Consider the following 18054-nt stretch of genomic DNA (forward strand, 5'->3'; position numbering starts at 1 on the left):
GCAGCATATGGCCTGTATGAAACTGTGGTGAAGAAACTGAAACCTATAATGGACAACAGTGGACACTCTGGGAAGTGAAGCCACCTAAAACATCATCTCACACTCGTACACATTCTGCCTCCTGCATCAACCTGGATGGACTGCACCTCCTGTTTTTACCACAATTTCTTAAATTATTTTACACATCTAATCCTTTTATGGTTATGACTGGAAGGATGATTGTTTCTTTAAAATGAGCTCCTAGGTATTTGAATTTCCCCTTGGCGATAAATAACATAGTTCTCTGTCTAAGAAAGATATCACCTGGCGGTTCTTCCATCATTATTTGCAGCCCATATGTGAAGCATTTACTCACAGGACACATGCTTACACAGGCCCTGGATTTGTGCCTTTCTGTTTTCCTGACAGAGGAACCTGCTCCTTCCCTGCTCACCCTTCCCCCAGCATTTTTTCATCAGCTGAAACCAAATTAGAATGACGCCACGTCGCTGACACACTGCTCAGTGTCCTCTTTCAATTTTATCCAAAATGTTCCCATATGCCGCAGCGATAACCTCAATCCTCTAACCTAGGCTCTGATTTGGACTCTATCCTGTAGGAGAGGAGAGAATCAGGAAAACCAGAGGTGATTTACCGCCCTCACACCAATGCACCCGCACGCCATGCTTTCAGGAGCAGTTGTGTAACCAGAGGCCAAAGATGAATGAAAGAGAAGAGACCAATGCTGTTTAGACATTTAATCCAGATTAGTAGAGATTACAGTTAGCACCCAAACCGTTAAATGCAGGCCCACACTCTCTGATTCTGCTTTTCACATATACAGACTGGTGGCAAATTACAGGATACATACCAGATTAAAGTTGATCACTGAGAATACATTTGAATTTATTGGCCGGCACCACTAATTAACCTAACCCTATAAAGTACATATACAAGTACGTTGGGTTGTGGGAGTATGCTAGAGTACCCACGCAGACATAGAGAGAACATACAAACTCCATTTACAATGTATTATATTAAAAAAAGAGAGAAATTGAAATAAAATACAACATATTTTATTTCAATTTCTCTTTTTTAGTTCCACTGCACATATTGTTCTTGAAGAAGAGCACACACAAGCACAGTGCATCTGTAGCTATGAAAACAATATCACTTTTCTTTATTGTTACATAAGTGATGAACAGATGTTTCCCACTGGCATCCACTTCTTTTTCTTGTCTTTCATCACTCTGTGTGTCACTCTCTTACACTCACCCACCCACAGAGAAACACATACATAAAGCTTATATTTCTATCTTTGTGAGGCCCCTCATTCACACACAACATCTCCTAGCTAAGTCCTAAACTCTAATTCTAAACTGACCCTTGAAGAAAAAAGTGTTAACATGAAAGCAGCTCTTTGAAGATACATCAGGAAGAGAGGAGCAGTCTCTCCTCAGTACAGGGTTTTAAATGCAGGCTGGTATTCGTTAGGTGTTTTAAAGACTGTAAAACATTTAGAGCACAGCCATGTATAATTTACTCTCAGAGTAGAGTACTGTATTTAGGGGAGAGCAGGACTACTGTTTGTGTTTTGTATAGTTCATGTGTGCGTGTGTGTGTGTGTTTGTGGAGGAGACAGCAAACAGACAGTGGGTGGGAGGTGGAGGTGGTTAATGATTGGTTATGTGAGCTGAAACTGAAATAAATGCAGCGATTAAACACAGTGACTAATGTAAGTGTGCATGTTTTTGATAGAGAGCTCAAAAATATTGAAGCAGAAGAGAAAAGAGAAGATGCCAAAAGAAGAACTGGGGCTTTATGTATTGTATGTATTCATGTTAGCTACAAAAACCCAAGCCAAAGGCCTCGGAGGTATTTCAGCGCCAGTAACAGTAATTCGACCCTCGCTCATAGTGGATCGCTCTGCTCACCCTGCGTGAATGGCAGCAGCAGCTACCACTTAAACCCTGAGGTGTGTGTGTGTGTGTGTGTATGCGCAGATGGGTAGGGGAGATGCAGAAGTAGGCCAAAGTACCCTTTATTTTAACAACTGAAAAGATGGAAAGAATGAGAGAGCAGACACATAGGAAGCAGAGGAGGAGAAAAATATCATGTGCTGTAATCCATTTAGGTGGTAAAAGACAGGGTTTCACAGGTCAAGACTAAACATGATGACAATTTGGGGCCACTTTGCTAAAGATGCAACTGTCAGGAAACCTCCTGAGTTAAATCTACATATTATTTTCTTTCCAAATATAAATGTTCTGTAATCTTGTGAACCCCCCAATTTATGTTAAATACAAATTCAGAGGCACTTCATTATGTAATTCCAGTATTACTTAATAAATGATTAGGAAGTGTCAGACCAATATTACACCCAAGCTTATATTCTGTGTTTAACATCCATCCATCCAACCATCCATATTTTAATGAGGTGATGCTTTTCTTTGTGAAAATAGACCCAATACAAATTGAATATATCAACTTATAATGAAAGAATTTTCAATTTTCCCACAAGATCCAAACCATGTAGCCAGTAATGAGAAATCAGGGTCATAGAGGAGCTGGAGTCTATCCTATCTGCCATAGGGCCCCTGGACAGATCCCCAGTCTGTCACAGGAACAGAGAGACAGCCAATTTAGAATCACCAATTAACCTACTAAACTCCACAGATGGTGGATTTAAACCCAGGACCTTGTTGCTATGAGGCAACAGAGTTAACCATAGCACCACCATGCTGCCCCTCTTTGTTCTTTGGTTAATTATACTATGTACTATACCAATGAAAAAAAGAAATCTATGTAGATTCCTTTGCCCCTCAGCCTCCTGGCAGATATACCTGTGGCATCAATTTCAAAATCCTACGTCACCTCATTCATGAGTTCACAAGATTTTCAGAAAATTTGACCTCTGACCTTGAGATCAGCAGGATTAGAATACATCTGAAATTTCTAGAAGATATCCCTATGTTATCAATTTGAAACGCCAACACAACTCATTCTGAAGTTATCGTATTCACAAACTTAGGTGTCCATACTGGTTACCCACCCACCCAGCAGGGTAACAACAATAAAAAAACGTTATCCATCCGTTTTTTAAAGTATGCAAACCAAGAGATAAATCGGCCATTGACATTAGCAAATGTCATCTTATTTGCCGGCTGATCTCTGTCAACCATGCTGGTGCCATCCAGTATTGAAGCTTCCAAAAACATATTTAGACATTTTTGATAACTTAATTTACATTTTACTGTACTTTGTAGATAAACAATAGTTGTGTTCACTACATAGACCCACATCTTAAAATTTTATCACATGGTCAACAAGAATAATACTTGTTTAAATATTTCACTAAAAATATGGTTGTGTGTAGATTTTGATGTGCTTTGAACCTTAAACTGTAGTACTGTTTCATGCACAAGAGACTAATACCACATTACCACATCCAGTCACAATTTGGTTTTTGTGCGTGTTGTGTAAAACATGAGAGTGACTTTCCATAAACCAAAGAAACCTCTGCTAACAACGAGCCTGTGCGAGTATTTTGAAATTCTTTCATTCCCCATCTGATGCATGGAAAATCCATGAATCCATGCTCTCACACTCTCCCGTGCAAGCCCGGCTGGCTGTCTGAGACTATCAGCGTTAATCTGACTTGGACAGCTGTGACATCTGGCACACACACGCGCACACACACACTTATTCAGGCATACACATTCTTCAGTTTATTCCCCATGCATCTGACTCTATCTCTTGCTATGTGGTATATGCTGATGAAAGCAGAGGCTCACGTTTGTCTCTGAGGTTCAAGTTGAGTTTAACCTGCTCAGCAGCTGAGACTGTGTGTATGAGCCCTGTGACACTCCTGCCTTGTCTTGTCTATAAACAGATAGAAAGGCCCTGTCGGTGCCAGCTGAATTTCCTGCTCGGGTCATTTGATGATATATAGCCTACTGCCCCCACTGGAAAGAGTGACACCTGAGAGCCTGCCCGTGTTATGTTCCCATAGTGACCGGTGTCACCCGACCGGGGCGTGTCCGAGGAGTGTGCAAGGCTGTCAGGAGTATCATGCATAGCTGATTGGCATGCGTGAGTGTGCATACACTTTGCATAGTTTACAGACATGGCAGACAGGCACTGAACAAGTTGCAGGGAGTGTTTGGTGGCATGGTCATCTCTGAATCCCCATCCCCACCTGTGAGAGTGTAAAAATACCCCACCAGAAATAGGTTGAGCCTGAGCAGCCTGAAAATAACTGGAGTATTAGGAGGCAGGAAGACGACAAAGCGAGAGGAACACTGAGCAAAGACGCAGGAGAGATTAAGATTAAGAGGTGGGCATTAACCTAGACTAGACTGTGCCTGCTGCTGAGGGAAAAGCTAACACAGTCCACAGTGTAGGGTCAAAAACTATCAGGTGCTGAAGCTGTATATGTAGTTATGAAAGTGGCAGATGGTCCCAAAAAAACAAAGAGGACTCAGCCAACTGCAGAAGGGCTTAAAAATGACTTTTATCTCCAAGATTTAGAGTGTTAGATAAATCTGAAAGTTGAAGACCTATTTTCTTCTCAATAAAGACACAGTACTGTGTTTTAAATTCTCATCTCAGTACTTTGAATATACTGCTGTCTTTACAAGTTTGGAGGCAACACAACAATGCATATGTAAAGTTATTTATCTAATGCTTATTAAATGATGATACAAGTCACAATAAATGGAGTGCATATAAATAAAGCACACACAGCCTGAAATACAATGATGAATACTCCAAGTTATGGATAAAGCTTTCAAACTTTTTAAACATGAACAAGTAACAAATCTGCAACTCAACAAATCTGAGCTCATCTATGAATTATCTTTAAAACAAATCCATTATTCTCATGTTGACAACAACCAGAAGTACCCCATTATCACTAATGCAGCTAACGGACCGTCAGTCCTTTTACTCTTCTATCCTGTTAATCATTATGCAACCCAATGGGGTCCTGACCTCCAGATTAGGAGCCACTGTTACACTGAGTGCACTGGCTGGTTGTTTAATCTCTGATTGGATTTCAGTCTTATCTGTATGCACTCATTAAAGGCCTGTTCACTTAACTGTTTGGCTATGAAGCTTTCCTGAATCCAGCTTCTCCTCGACAAAAACACGAGTATTATTCAGTATTAGGTGTGCTTTCTTGTATAGATGTAACCCTTTGTAGCCTCGACGTCAGGACTGTCATTAAAAGAGGACAAGTACTACTGAGGACAAAATAGATGTAGAGCTTGCTGTGCTTCAAATTTGGTCGAGCTTCAGCTTTGCTGCAGTTTTTCACATCTCATTGATGACAGGACACTGAGACTTACTCTATATTAAAATTCAACCAAGTGTGAGCTCCAGTGCTGTGAAAAAGTAATTGCCGCTGTCCAACTGCAAAAGGGTGACTCGAGTAAATACAAAATGCATTTTTTAAATGATGATTGAGGGAAAACAGCTATCCTAATTGCCCCCTCAGCCTAATAACTGGTTCTGTCACCCTTGGATGCAAGAACTGCAATCAAGCACTTGTGATAACTGGCTGCGAGTCTTTCACACCACCGTGGAGGAATTTTGGCTCACTGTTCTTTGCAGAATTGTTTTAATTCACCTACACTGGATGGTTTTCAAGCATACCCAAGTCCTACTTTGATGAAGCTTCCTCCAAAAACCTTCATTTTATTTATTTATTTATTTTTTTGAAGTCACTCAGAGAAGGACTTGCTGGTGCATTTGGTTATTACCTATCATGTTCTTTTCATGAAATACTGTCAGTTTAATGCAGATGTAACAGGACTTAAAGCTTCCCAAAACTTTTGTGTTAGACTACAGAATATTTTTTGTCTCTGGGTTCATCAACATGTTTTGTTTTGGGGTTTGTTTGTTTTTTTAAATAAATGGGAGCCTTTGTGTTCTTTATGGTCAGTAGTGGGTTTCTCCTTTTTTTTCTCCATTTTTGTCCTGACTCTTTCTTATTGTTGAATCGTGAACTCTGACCTTAACTGAGGCAAGTGAGGCCAGCAGTTCTTTAGATGTTGTTGAGGGTTCTTTGTGACCTCCTGAATGAATCATCAATATGCTCTTGGAGTAATGTTGTGAGGCTGGTCACTCCTGGGAGGGGTTCACCACTGTTCCAAGTTTTCTCCATTTGTGAATAATGGATCTCACTGTGCTTCACCGGAGTCCCAAAGCCTTAGAAATGGCTTTGGGACTCTTTCCAGACTGATATATGTCAATGACTTTGTTTCACAGCTGTTCTTGAGTTTCTTTAAATCGTGAGTTTGTTGAGATCCTTCAGTTCCTTTAGTTTGCTACCTGTCTTTATTAGACAGGTTCTATCTAAGTGATTCAACAGGTGTGACAGTAATCAGGCCTGGCAGTGACTAGTGAAATTGTACTCAGCTTTCAAAAAAATGTGATTAATTACAGTTAATTCTTGATTTAACAAGAGGGACAGTTATGATTTCATATAGAGGTATCTCATAGATTTTTCTTTTCCCCTAAAAAATTAAATCATAATTTTAAAGATGCATTTTGTATTTACATCTCTTCTAAGTAGGACCAGGTAGGAAACAAAGTTAAACATTTTAAGGGGCTTTATCCATAACAGCATCCTGTTCTCTCTCTACCAGAGCCTGTGGCAAACTGGCTAATGTACAGGACAGCCAGCACAGTCTGTGGGAGTCTTGTGAAAACACAGCATGGTGTGAGGCTAAAGCCAAAACTTAACATTAAAAAAAATAAAAATAGTCATTTTGAAGCAGCTCCAGTCCTTTATCTCCTCTATCTGAAATGCTGGCTGGCAGGTAGCTGAGCCGCTCTGGAGGTATAAAATAGGTCATAAGGCAGCAGCTCCGCGGGCAAACCGTGATTCACCGCTCAGGCTGATGGAAGGAGGCACTGTATCCGAGCAGATGATGGTGGAAGCGATGCAGCAAATGATAATCTCATCCGATGCGATCAACCGTGGGTACAGTGAAGCATCTCGTGCGTGAACACTGGCCCGGTTTCATAACCATGGCAACCGGAATCCCCTCGCGCCTCAAAAAGGGGGGCGTTTCTCCTCCTAGCAAGTAGAAAACAGGCTCTCCATCGTCCCTACACAAACAGACACTCTGCGAGCTTTTACTTCATGATGACGGTTTATTTTCGAGCCCGAGCGGCGTTTAAAGTCCCTACAGAGCAGGTGTTGGCGTTCAGTGTCATTAGGACGACGACACAGGTGAAAACTTTTCACACGCACAGTGGCTGTTGTCCCACACGGACACCGCATCGTCCCCCTCCTCCCAAACAGGTGACGCCTGGGGTGATTATTTATATCCCCGCTCACAGCGTGTGGCTATATGACCCGTTTATGTCCCCGGTGTGCAATAGCAGCAGGCCTCTGAGCCCCCCTCTCCTCACTTACCTCTATCCATTTCTGAGCCTCCCGACAGGCTGGTTCGGGATGGTGCTGCTCCAGCGGCTCCTGCTCCCGCGGGGCATTCGGTGAATCTCCAGAGGCACCGGGGCTAGCCATCTCCGGACAGGCCGAGACCAAAGCCGGACGATACGGTGATACGTGATATGTGATAAGCCTCCCTTCAGATGGTCTGTGTCCGGAGCCCGTTATGTTCGTCCTCGCGCGCTTCCCCCGCAACTCCGCGCTCTGTCACGGCGGGTCCTCTCGTGCTCCGCGCGAGCTCTGCGCAGACTGTGGCGCAGAGACAGACAAGCGGCTCCTCGCGAAACAGGCGCTAAAAATAATGACTCTTTTCCGCCGAACTGCGCGAGGCTTCTGTCCTCGGCCCCCGCCGCGCGTTTCGAGAAACGTGAACGCGCAGGCAGGAATCTCTGCGGGGGAGGTCGAGATAGATAGGAGAGATGCAGAGAGAGAGAGTGATGAGGGAGGTGGGGGCTGTTCGAAGGTGACCCATAATGTGTTTGAAGGGGACTGGTCATACCTGAGCACAGGTAGACTGTAGGCTTTAAAATGTGAAGCAAAGAGCACCATAGAAATGTAAAACTGCAGTATTTAAATCACAGGCAGGTAAAGTCAGCGTGTTTTTTATTCACGAAATCAGATTTGTTTGGTATGAATCTCCAAAGCATGATATAATCAAGATACAATACCTATATCACAGCTGATAAGTCTTGTTTAGTAATGTGACAATACTTAAGTCTGTCCCATAATTAATGACATGACATCATGTATACGTTAAAAAAAAAAAAAAAAAAAAAAAAGCACTAAAACGATTGGGGGGGGTGCAGGGTAACAGGCTCCTGCCCCCCATATCAGGTTGATCAGGTCCTGCTTCAGACTCAAAAAGTCAAGAACCTGTGAGCTCCAGTCCCAGCACCACCACGTTAGTCAATTTAAGTTGTAGCTCAATTTAAGTGGCATGTGTTGGAGTTTAACACACACAGACTAAAAAGAATGGATTGGTCATGTGTAACTATCAGCACTGGTGATAACAGCTGTTTCAGATCACTGAGCTTAAATGTGGCTTTTTCAGCTGGCAGGTCAAACCAGTTATGTTGGATCCAGTGACCTGTTCAGAAAGACATTCTCGGAGTAAGAAATAAATGCAATATTTCCGCTCTAACTGCCTGAGTGTACTGTCATGTTCTTTTGTTTCTTATCAAAACATGAAGTGTTGCTCGTGCCAGTATGCTGCCTGCTCACCTGAAGGACAGACTGTCTTATGTAAGCACAATGATGAGGTGCTATAGACAGCTCTTTCCTCTAGTTTCACTCTTTTGAAGTCGGACAGCAGCCAAGTGCAGTCCAGGATGAGCCTGAGGTCGTTTAACCACATCACAAGACAAAGGTTTCACTTTGTGTGTCAGCTAAAAGCCTGTAATGTTAGAGTAATGGCAGGGGTAGAAAAGTTCTCAACAGTGAAATGGTAAATGGCCTGTATTTGTATAGCGCTTTTCTAGTCCCTAAGGACCCCAAAGCGCTTTACACAACCAGTCATCCACCCATTCACAGCCACAGCGGGGCGCACTGACAAAGGCGAGGCTGCCGGACACTGGCGCCACTGACCACCACCAGTAGGCAACGGGTGAAGTGTCTTGCCCAAGGACACAACGACCGAGACTGTCCAAGCCGGGGCTCGAACCGGCAACCTTCTGATTACAAGGCGAACTCCCAACTCTTGAGCCACAATCGCCCAGTAGTTCATTTCCCTGTACCGTTTACTTAAATATACCCAATGGATATTAGGAGACAGGACAACAGGACAAGGAGACAACAGTTGCTTTATTATATTCCCACAGCTGTATTAACAGTATAACGACAGCGACATAGGATTTGAAAGTGCAGAAAGGTAAACAATTCAAACACAGCCAGACACCCAGCACTGCACAACAACCAACATACAGTAGCACTTCAGATGTTCCCTACTTCACTTTGGAAGTTGTATTATCTGTTAAACTGGCACAGTAAGGGTATATCCATTTGATCATTTGTGGATCCTTGGGTTTTTAAATAAGGTGCCGGTTCATTTTTTGAACACTGCAATGAACTGAACTGATTTGCGATCACACTAAACATAAGCTTATCAGAAAGAACCTCAGTTTTCCAGAGACGTTTCAAAACAGTGAGTAGGTTTCTTCCTTGCTCTAAACAATGGTTGATTATTTCTACAGATACATTTGGGCTATTCAGCAGAACATCAGATTAAGAACTCAACCACACAGAAACTAAAGGGCTTCAGAAACAAAACTTCCCTCAACATCTTTTGTCTCATCTGTCACACTTGTTGGCACAAAAGGTATTTTAACATCAGTCTTCTGAGTTTGACACAGATGCAGTGGAAAAAAACTTTCAGACATGTGCACACAAGCAGTGGTAATGACCACATGCTGTACAGATTCACAGCTAAACCACATTAAACTGTATGGACAGGCTTGTACTGTTAGTGTCTGCAGAACAAAGGGCTCTGATTGTGTTTGTGTACATGTGGTAATGCTAAACAAGACTTTGTTCATGAAATAAGAGAAATGTGGAAACAATGTGCTTTAGTGCATAGTGTCTGCAGATGTATGCGCACACAGGTTGCCTGTTGATTGTTTGTCATGTGAACGCTCCAGGACATTTTGGTTTACAATTTGCTCAATTTTGTGTCCTACTGAACATCTTAATTCTGACAGAGAGCCACTGCAGAGAAGCGCACTTCACCTTTCTCCCTCTCCATAAATCCACGGCACACTTTGGCTGCATCCTAGATATGATCAAAAGATGACATGTCAACTAATTATTCAAAACTCTATCCACTATATTTAAACAATACATCAACTAATTTTAAAATGGGAGTGCACCATTCAGAATATGAGGAGAGACTGTCCTAAAGCGCATTTGTATTAACGTTTATTTTACTGCTGATATTTTCATATTTTAGTAGGGCAATATCACTGATGTAAATGCCCTGATAATGAGGTCTAGTGCTGCCAGTTAACACAGATCCATGTTAAGTTAAATTGAAACACTTTAGGGAAATTCATCCTCTAAATCAGTGGTCCCCAACCCCGGGCCTTGGACCGGTACATGCGTCGTTTGGTACCGGGCCGCGAGAGTTGAGGTTCAGGTGTGAAATGTATGGTTTTTAAATCTGTTTTCAGCGTTTTTGTTATCGTTTGTATCATTTACTCTGTTTTCCTTTGTCTTTTCACGTGTGTTATGAATAAATTCTTTTTTTTCGGTACCGGTACTAGTTTTATTTTGTTGTATTTATCCGCGACACCTTAAAGGCCGGTCCATGAAAATATTGTCGGGCATAAACCGGTCCGTGGCGCAAAAAAGGTTGAGGACCTCTGCTCTAAATGTTTCAACAGCATTACATGCTGTGCACATAGGTAGCTCTGAAAGCAGCAGTCTAGCAAGTTCCACTTCAGTGCAAGTCTATCATAGTGGAATGAAGGTATTCAACTTCCTAGTAGCTGGGTGATTTTAAAACAATACTGTGGTATTAACTGGGAACTTGTTGAGCATTCGACACCATTGCCAGGTGCAATACTGCCATCCTCCGGTAGTAGTAATGCATTACAAGCAGATGTTCATAAAACAAACCAGCTTGTTGAACTTCAATTAAATTAAATACTAATTCTTACTTTAGAGGCAAGTCTTTTACCATATCTAGTTCTCAATAAATTACCACATTTAATGATGCGGTTTTATCTCACATAAACGTGGGTTTGCCTTGTGATCATTTGCTGCAATCATAAATAATCCAATAAAAATTTACGAATTAATAATTGCAAAACTCTCACACATTTTTGCATTTCATTGCCAGGTTATGTAATAATTTAACCTCATTTTAAATGACTGCAATTTGTATATCAGATATACAAATTGACTAAGCCCAGTTTGGCAGACTCTCATTCACACTCCCTCTCCAGTTTAATACACGACTAGTTGATATGCAAAGAACAATGACTGTTATTTTCAGTTTGTAAATGTTCAAAAACTGAAAAGTTCAATAACTGGATATACATACCATTACAAAGGACTCCTCTTTGGTAGGACCGTGGTTCACTGGTCCATTTATTTTCCCATCTTAAGATATAAGATATTAGAATCCACAATGTAAAACAAATACAGGGACAGTAACTACAGGATTGTGCATGGGGCCAAATTCTTACCAAATTCATACAGCTGTCCATTTACATTGACGAAGGCAATAAAGTGAAAGTTGACTTTATCTGCTTCTGGCTGTGAAGGTTGAGACAAAATGAATAACTTTGAAAAAAGCAAAGATACCATAACAACTACTTCTGTTTAAATATATAGTCTGATCTCTTTAATAACCCGCACCCCATCTCACATGTGGTCCATAACAATGTAACTGCCTGGAAGCTAATGAAATAAAACTGCTCATAACAGCAATCTCATATGAAGTTGTCCTACACAGGTCTAACATTGACCTGCATTACATGTGTTTGGTCTGAATGTGGTACAGTGTGTTGATGTTGTGGTAAAATGCCTTACCCGACACTGGCCCTGTGCAGCAATCTCATTGTGAGCATCAAAGATTGCCTAAAAGGGGGAAGAACGTGCAAGATGTAACTAATGAAACATAATACTTCCATTTTTATTTAAAAAAAAAAAAAAAAGTAGCAGGGCAGTCAAACAAGTTTGAAAGGTTTTTATAGTGTTTTGTATATAAGTGAACCCACCTACTACATCTAAAGAAAATTTGGCAGTATGTGGCACCCCCAAGTGGCCTTAAAAACCAATTCCATTATGCAACATTCTAGAAATTCTAGGCCATTATATTCACTCATTTTCACTTTACTACAACTTTGCTAGCAGACACTAGTCTCAGATATGACACTGGAATATAAAGACACATACACCTATGTGACATTAACAATGTTTGCACAATATAGCATTTTTTTTATATATACACAAAGGAGGACAAGTCATTTCAAACTGAAGTTTAAAGCATCCATTTTAAAATGGACCGCTGCAAGTTTCCCTGTACAATTGAGCTGATTTCAGGTCAGATGAGCCCCTTATACAATAATACTTTGCCATTACATTTATTTGGTTGGTCGACACAAGTATACTACAGACAGACTATTGTACAAGTCATCTAATATTCCTAGATGTGAAGACTTTAGGATAAAAAGATTAGAGTTTGTTTTAATTTTTAGTTTGTCCAGCAATTAGACTTTGGTGTCAATGTCTCTCAGCAGTCCCAATAATCTCCATTACTTGCTGGACTCCAGTTATCTAGGTTGATTGTGGACTTTAGGTGGGCCAGGAAACCCTTGACCCGTTTCAATCCATGGTCAATGTGGACATTGTGGAGGACCACAAATACCTTGGAGTACACAGTAAATAAACTTGAATGGGTTAAAAACACCACTGAATTCTAAAACAAGGGCCAAAGTAGTCTCCATTTTCTGAGGTGGCAGCAGAGGTCTTTTAATATCTTTTCGACAATGCTCAGGATTGTTGCATGCAGGGGCAGCAGGTCAAGAGTCGCAGATGTCAACAGACTCAAACTGATCCACAAAACCAGTAATGTTGTGGGAACGGAGCTGGACTCCCTTAGGGTGGTGTCTGAGAGGCAGATATTGCCCAAGATAAGGACAATGCTGGATAATGCCTCTCACCCACTCCATGATGTGCTGGCTAGTCACAGGAGCACATTCAGTGAGACACTGAGATTACCAAAAAGCACCACTGAATGAAACAGGAAATCATTCCTGCCCATCTCCCTCTACAACTCCATATAATACACTGTGCACACTGCAATAGTTACACCCGTGGCACATGCTTTACAGTAAAACATCAAATGACAAAGTTTCAGTTTAGAGTTTAATGTCAATCATATATTTCACCTCTGTAATATTCTTGATATTTATAATTGAGCGATTTGTATATATTAGAGCCATTTCTTAAATGTGTAAACTATGTAATGTATCATATTATTTAATTAGTTCAACATGTTACTGTTACTGTCTTGGAGCAACCATAATCCTAATTTCCTTAGGGATTATTAAAGTATTCTGGTTCTCATCTACCAAATCAGATTTATTATAGACCAAATAATTTAACTGCACTTTACTTTGTTTTTCTCCAGATGTTTGGCACGGTCATCAGGAGACATATTTGCTGTCTCATCCAGAAATTTCTTCAAGGCAGAGGCACCATCTGAAAATGTCAACATTATCTTAGATACCAGGAAGATTGATTATGCACATCAAGCTGAATCATGGGGTAACAGCACTCTTTGTTGTTTAACCTTTCATTTAGTACACTTCCTCCATGCATTTTATAGAAACAGATTTGGAAAGTCCAGTAGGAAAATTTACACAGGCAGAATTATTTTAGTCACCAATTTAAATATTTACTCACATGTTCAGTTGGTGCACCAGATCCCTCTTGTACTCACCAAAAGTCATTTTGTCTTTGTTGTTAGCCACAGCATGGAGCAGGGCAATGGTGCCACAGGAATTGACTGCTGTCTGCTTCAAGAAATAAGCCTCAGAACCTCCTGAAACCTTATCAGCTTGCTGAGATCTGAAAGACTCATGCTGCGGGAGGGGGGGGGGGGGAAGCATGTCATCATCAGTCTGATAATACTGTGTAGTGGGTCTACCACTTAAAATGAGCCGAGTCAGGAAATCTCAACCATCAAAAAAAAAAATTCCATTGTTTTATTAACTGCAGTATGTTTAAACTGTTTAGTATGTGAAAAAATATTAAACTTTAACCATTTGCATTCAAACTTATAGTAGTGATAGCATCTGCTGATTCATTTCCTTGTAGCCATCTCTCTCGCTCTCACTCCTCTACCCATCTAAATAACATTAGGAGTTATTTTTCTATCCATGCCCTCCCTGCATCTCTGCGTCACCCCACTTGATACGGCCAATATTCGCTTGCTCGACCCACCCTTCCAGGAAGTAGTCAGCGCCACCACCCTGGTGTTACCTGTTGCGTTAAGGGGAAGAGCAGCATCAAGGCACAGCACGGCTTCGGCACGGAGGAGAGCTGCTCACCCTCCAGCCCCAGCACGTCGACGAAGCGCCAGCTTTCACCAACGCCCAGCTTTCCCATCATCTGAAAGGCACAACGATGACGGAATAAAGAATAAGCCCCAACAGTTGCACACTGGCAGACGATGCTCTCAGAAGCTGCTCAGAGATGCTGCGTTATGCTGGTTCACTCAGGCCACACCCTTTAGCCCAGACACTGGGACAGCCGCGGGAAGGATGCTACTGCCCGTTAATATGGGATAACGGTCAAACTCTTGTTAACCCTGATAATTTCATTTTTAGTATCAATTAACGCTGTTACCTGGATAGTTGGCGATGCAACTACACCTCTACTGGTATACTGGTGCTTCGTAGTGGTCTGATGGCGTTTCAATGTTGGAAACACGTTAACAGCCCTCTAAACTAATTAGCCTCTGTGAAACTTACCTCGCGGTTGGGTCAATCAGTGGTTACTAACATGTCGCCATTATTCGGCGGCTAACGTTTAATTTCATACGCACCTTGTTCAGCATCTGAAACAACAAAAACAAACGAAAAAAGACAGCGGTAAGACAAAAATCGGCTGTCTTTGAAAGCATTACTGTTGTAATTAAGCACACATTTCCTTACCTCCGGATTGATTTCCATCGGGGTCCACTCCATTGTTGCTAAAGTTGAGCTATCACAGGTCAATCTGCTATCTCGACTACAGCGAACAGCCGCGCGTGTACCCTTATTTATCGCTGCTGATCATACCACTTACCGACAGACGCGGGGGTGGGCCCAGAGCAAATAACCGTCGGTGCACAGATTTAGCAAACTACCGGACAAATATCAGACAGACTTAAACGCCAAATTTAACGTTCTACACGCCCGAATACCAAAGTACATATCAGAAAGACATTTACGTTTATAAAAGTAGATATTCATGAAATGACACCTCTAAATACAAGATCATTCCGAGTAAATCGCGTTCTTTCTAGAAAGTAGGTGTGGCGTATTGATGACTGCCTATCAACAATGCTTGTGCAGCCTCTAACACTTAAATAAGATTTAAACTGCAGCCTTCTTATACCTGTTCAACGTCTTTGCTACTTGCGCTCCTGTTCACTGCACATGCAACAAGCTAACAGTCACGGCAATATTAATTATATTTATTTGTAGTGCACAGACTACGTTTATTCCCCTTTTGTCGTCCTTGTTTCCACAGACCACTTAAGAGAAAACTAGAAACAGATTATTTTTTTCTGTAATTCGCTATGTTATATGACAATTATAATCAACGTGGAAAAAGTCAGTATGAAGAAATAATACTTTTTCAAATAACCATATTTAAAAATAAATAAATAACCCAAGCTAGTAATAATAAATGATCAAATGTATTCCCATACCTAAATACTATTATTCTGGTCTCTTTACCAGAGAGAGTTATTATTATTTAGCCTTTCTCCTTTAAAAACAACCACTTATTAGTAACTAAAGAGCATATTTACATATGAAATGAGGCTAGGAGTTTATAGCTTGTAGTAAGTAAAACCTGAATTGATAAAACTTGTAATCACATGTTGTGCCACACCTAGAACTGGATGGTTAGTCTGAAGAGTGTTTTTCATACAACAATCTCAGTGTTTTTACTTGTATGAAATCTTTGTGTGCAATGTCCTTGAAAATCAGATTTTTTTATTTCTTTTTTTCCCCAAACATGGGGTTTTCTGCTTCAGGATAATGTATTTAACTATTCATTTGCTTGTGTTGTTGTTCTTTAAATAATATTAAATTATTATAATTGTTATTATAATAATAAAGAAGAAAAACTCTACAGACTTTAGTTGCTAAATATGACCTTAGCCCAGGGTTCCAGTGGGATTGTTTCCTTGTGTCTTATATTCCCTGCTTTTCTGCATCTGTTTGCTTCCTTTGGTGTGATTCTGGCCTATATGCCTGTGTTAGCACCTGATTATTTATGCAGGTACTTGTCTGTTTAGGTGAGACTAACCTGCTGAGTAAATTGTATGTGCAATAGAGTCATTTTCTCCTGCCTTCCACCTGATGGCACAATAACATAAGAGATGAATGTAATGTCAACATTACATTACATACATTACAAGTACACTTGTGCATATGAAAACTTTACTTGATGAAAATATGTTGTTTCCTTCATACTGCATAGCTCATGAATCATCTGACTCTGACATCTGATGTGTAGCTAAACTTCTTCACACTGATAGAAAGACAGAAAGACTGCCCTTGTCTGTATGCCTTTTGTGTTTCATTTGCAGTAACTTCCTGTTGTATTTTGGTAACTGCTGTTCCTTGTGGGTCTTCCCATATTTTACTTCCTCTGTGTTTGTTTTCCTTCGCTATCAACTCCACCTTCACTGGATTCACCTGTAGTTATGGTCCTTATTTGTAGTCCTATTTTCTCCTCTGCAAGTTGTTGGCTAACCAATTTTACTGACTGTGTTGTCTTTCTGGTTCCTTCTGTTTTGGTTTTGTTGATTTCAGTTACGTTTTCCATGAAAGCTCAGCTTGTGTTCATCAATGTGCTGCCTAGTGTGTCCTGAAACTGGGTTCTTTAAGGTACTTGCATGTACGAATACACTGTGGTTACAGCATGCATGTTTTATTCATGGAGAATGGACTTTAAAATACACCCACTGGCCACGCCATGAGGTGCACCTGTTCAGCTGTTTGCTAATGCAAATATCTAATCAGCCATTAAAATAATATGCATAGAATGTTCAGACTCCTTTGGGCTGAGAGTAAGAAAAAGGTAACTTAAATAACCACCCATCTCAACCAAAGTATATAGAAGAGCATATCTGAAAACATAAAACACTATAGCAGCAGAAGACCATACCGGGTATCACATTGTATGATAGGGTCAGAATTGGTCTAAACAACATGAAGGAATGGATCCATCCTGTCTTGCATCAATGATTCATATGGGTGGTGGCACAATTTGTGCCCTTAGTGCCAGCTGAGCATTGTTTAAATACCACAGCCTGAGTATTGTTGCTGACCATGTCCATCCCTTTGTGTCCACAGTATACCCATCCTCTGATGGCCGCCTATAACAGGATAACGTGCTATTCAAAAAGCTCAATTCATCTAAAATTAGTTTCTATAACATGAACAGTGAGTTTATGTATTAAATGGTCTCCGCAATCATCAGATCTCAATTGGACTGATTGTTGCTGGATGTGGTGATTAAAATCATGAATACACAGCTGAAAATCTGTGTAGTGCTATCATGTCAACATGGAGCAAAATCTCTGAGGAATGTTTTCAGTACCATGTTTGAATCTATGCAGTAAAAAAATAAGGCAGTTGTGGAGTCAAAAGGGGGTCTGATCTTTGGAATGTGTACCTAATAAAGTGTTGCAGTAAATGAGTGTACATTGTACTGAACCTACAAAATATATGTTTTATTCAGGCAGAATGGATTTTAAAAGTATGTTTTAATCAGATGTGATGATGGAAGTCACCTGAGGGAAGGGCGGAGATTTCATGTGGGTGGGCTCACAGGTCAGACTGAAATGGGTAGCTGGTGATATATTCTATATGTCTGCATCCATTTGTCCG

General features: G+C 40.8%; 2 protein-coding genes across 7 annotated transcripts in view; both read right to left on the reverse strand.

The window, feature by feature from the left end:
• LOC113024378 (LIM and calponin homology domains-containing protein 1-like) overlaps positions 1-7818 on the reverse strand; it is a 31468-nt gene extending 23650 nt beyond the window's left edge. For all 6 annotated transcript variants that reach the window (XM_080303024.1, XM_026171401.2, XM_026171405.2 and 3 more), the window contains exon 1: positions 7406-7818. In XM_080303024.1, coding sequence (XP_080159150.1) covers positions 7406-7516 — 111 coding nt within the window. In that variant the 5' untranslated portion in view covers positions 7517-7818. The remainder of the gene's footprint in view (positions 1-7405) is intronic.
• Positions 7819-9222: 1404 nt separating this feature from the next.
• LOC113024380 (ubiquitin carboxyl-terminal esterase L1 (ubiquitin thiolesterase)) lies at positions 9223-15234 on the reverse strand. Its single transcript, XM_080303025.1, has 8 exons — positions 15100-15234; positions 14426-15002; positions 13884-14025; positions 13557-13642; positions 11969-12016; positions 11623-11692; positions 11478-11536; positions 9223-10205 (listed from the first exon to the last, which is right to left on the reverse strand). The coding sequence occupies exons 2-8, from the start codon at positions 14552-14554 to the stop codon at positions 10122-10124; spliced, it is 618 nt and encodes a 205-aa protein (XP_080159151.1). The 5' UTR covers positions 14555-15002; positions 15100-15234; the 3' UTR covers positions 9223-10121.
• Between the last annotated feature and the right edge of the window lie 2820 nt (positions 15235-18054).

This window comes from Astatotilapia calliptera, chromosome 6 (assembly GCF_964374335.1).
Source record: "Astatotilapia calliptera chromosome 6, fAstCal68.1, whole genome shotgun sequence".
Classification (NCBI taxonomy): domain Eukaryota; kingdom Metazoa; phylum Chordata; class Actinopteri; order Cichliformes; family Cichlidae; genus Astatotilapia; species Astatotilapia calliptera.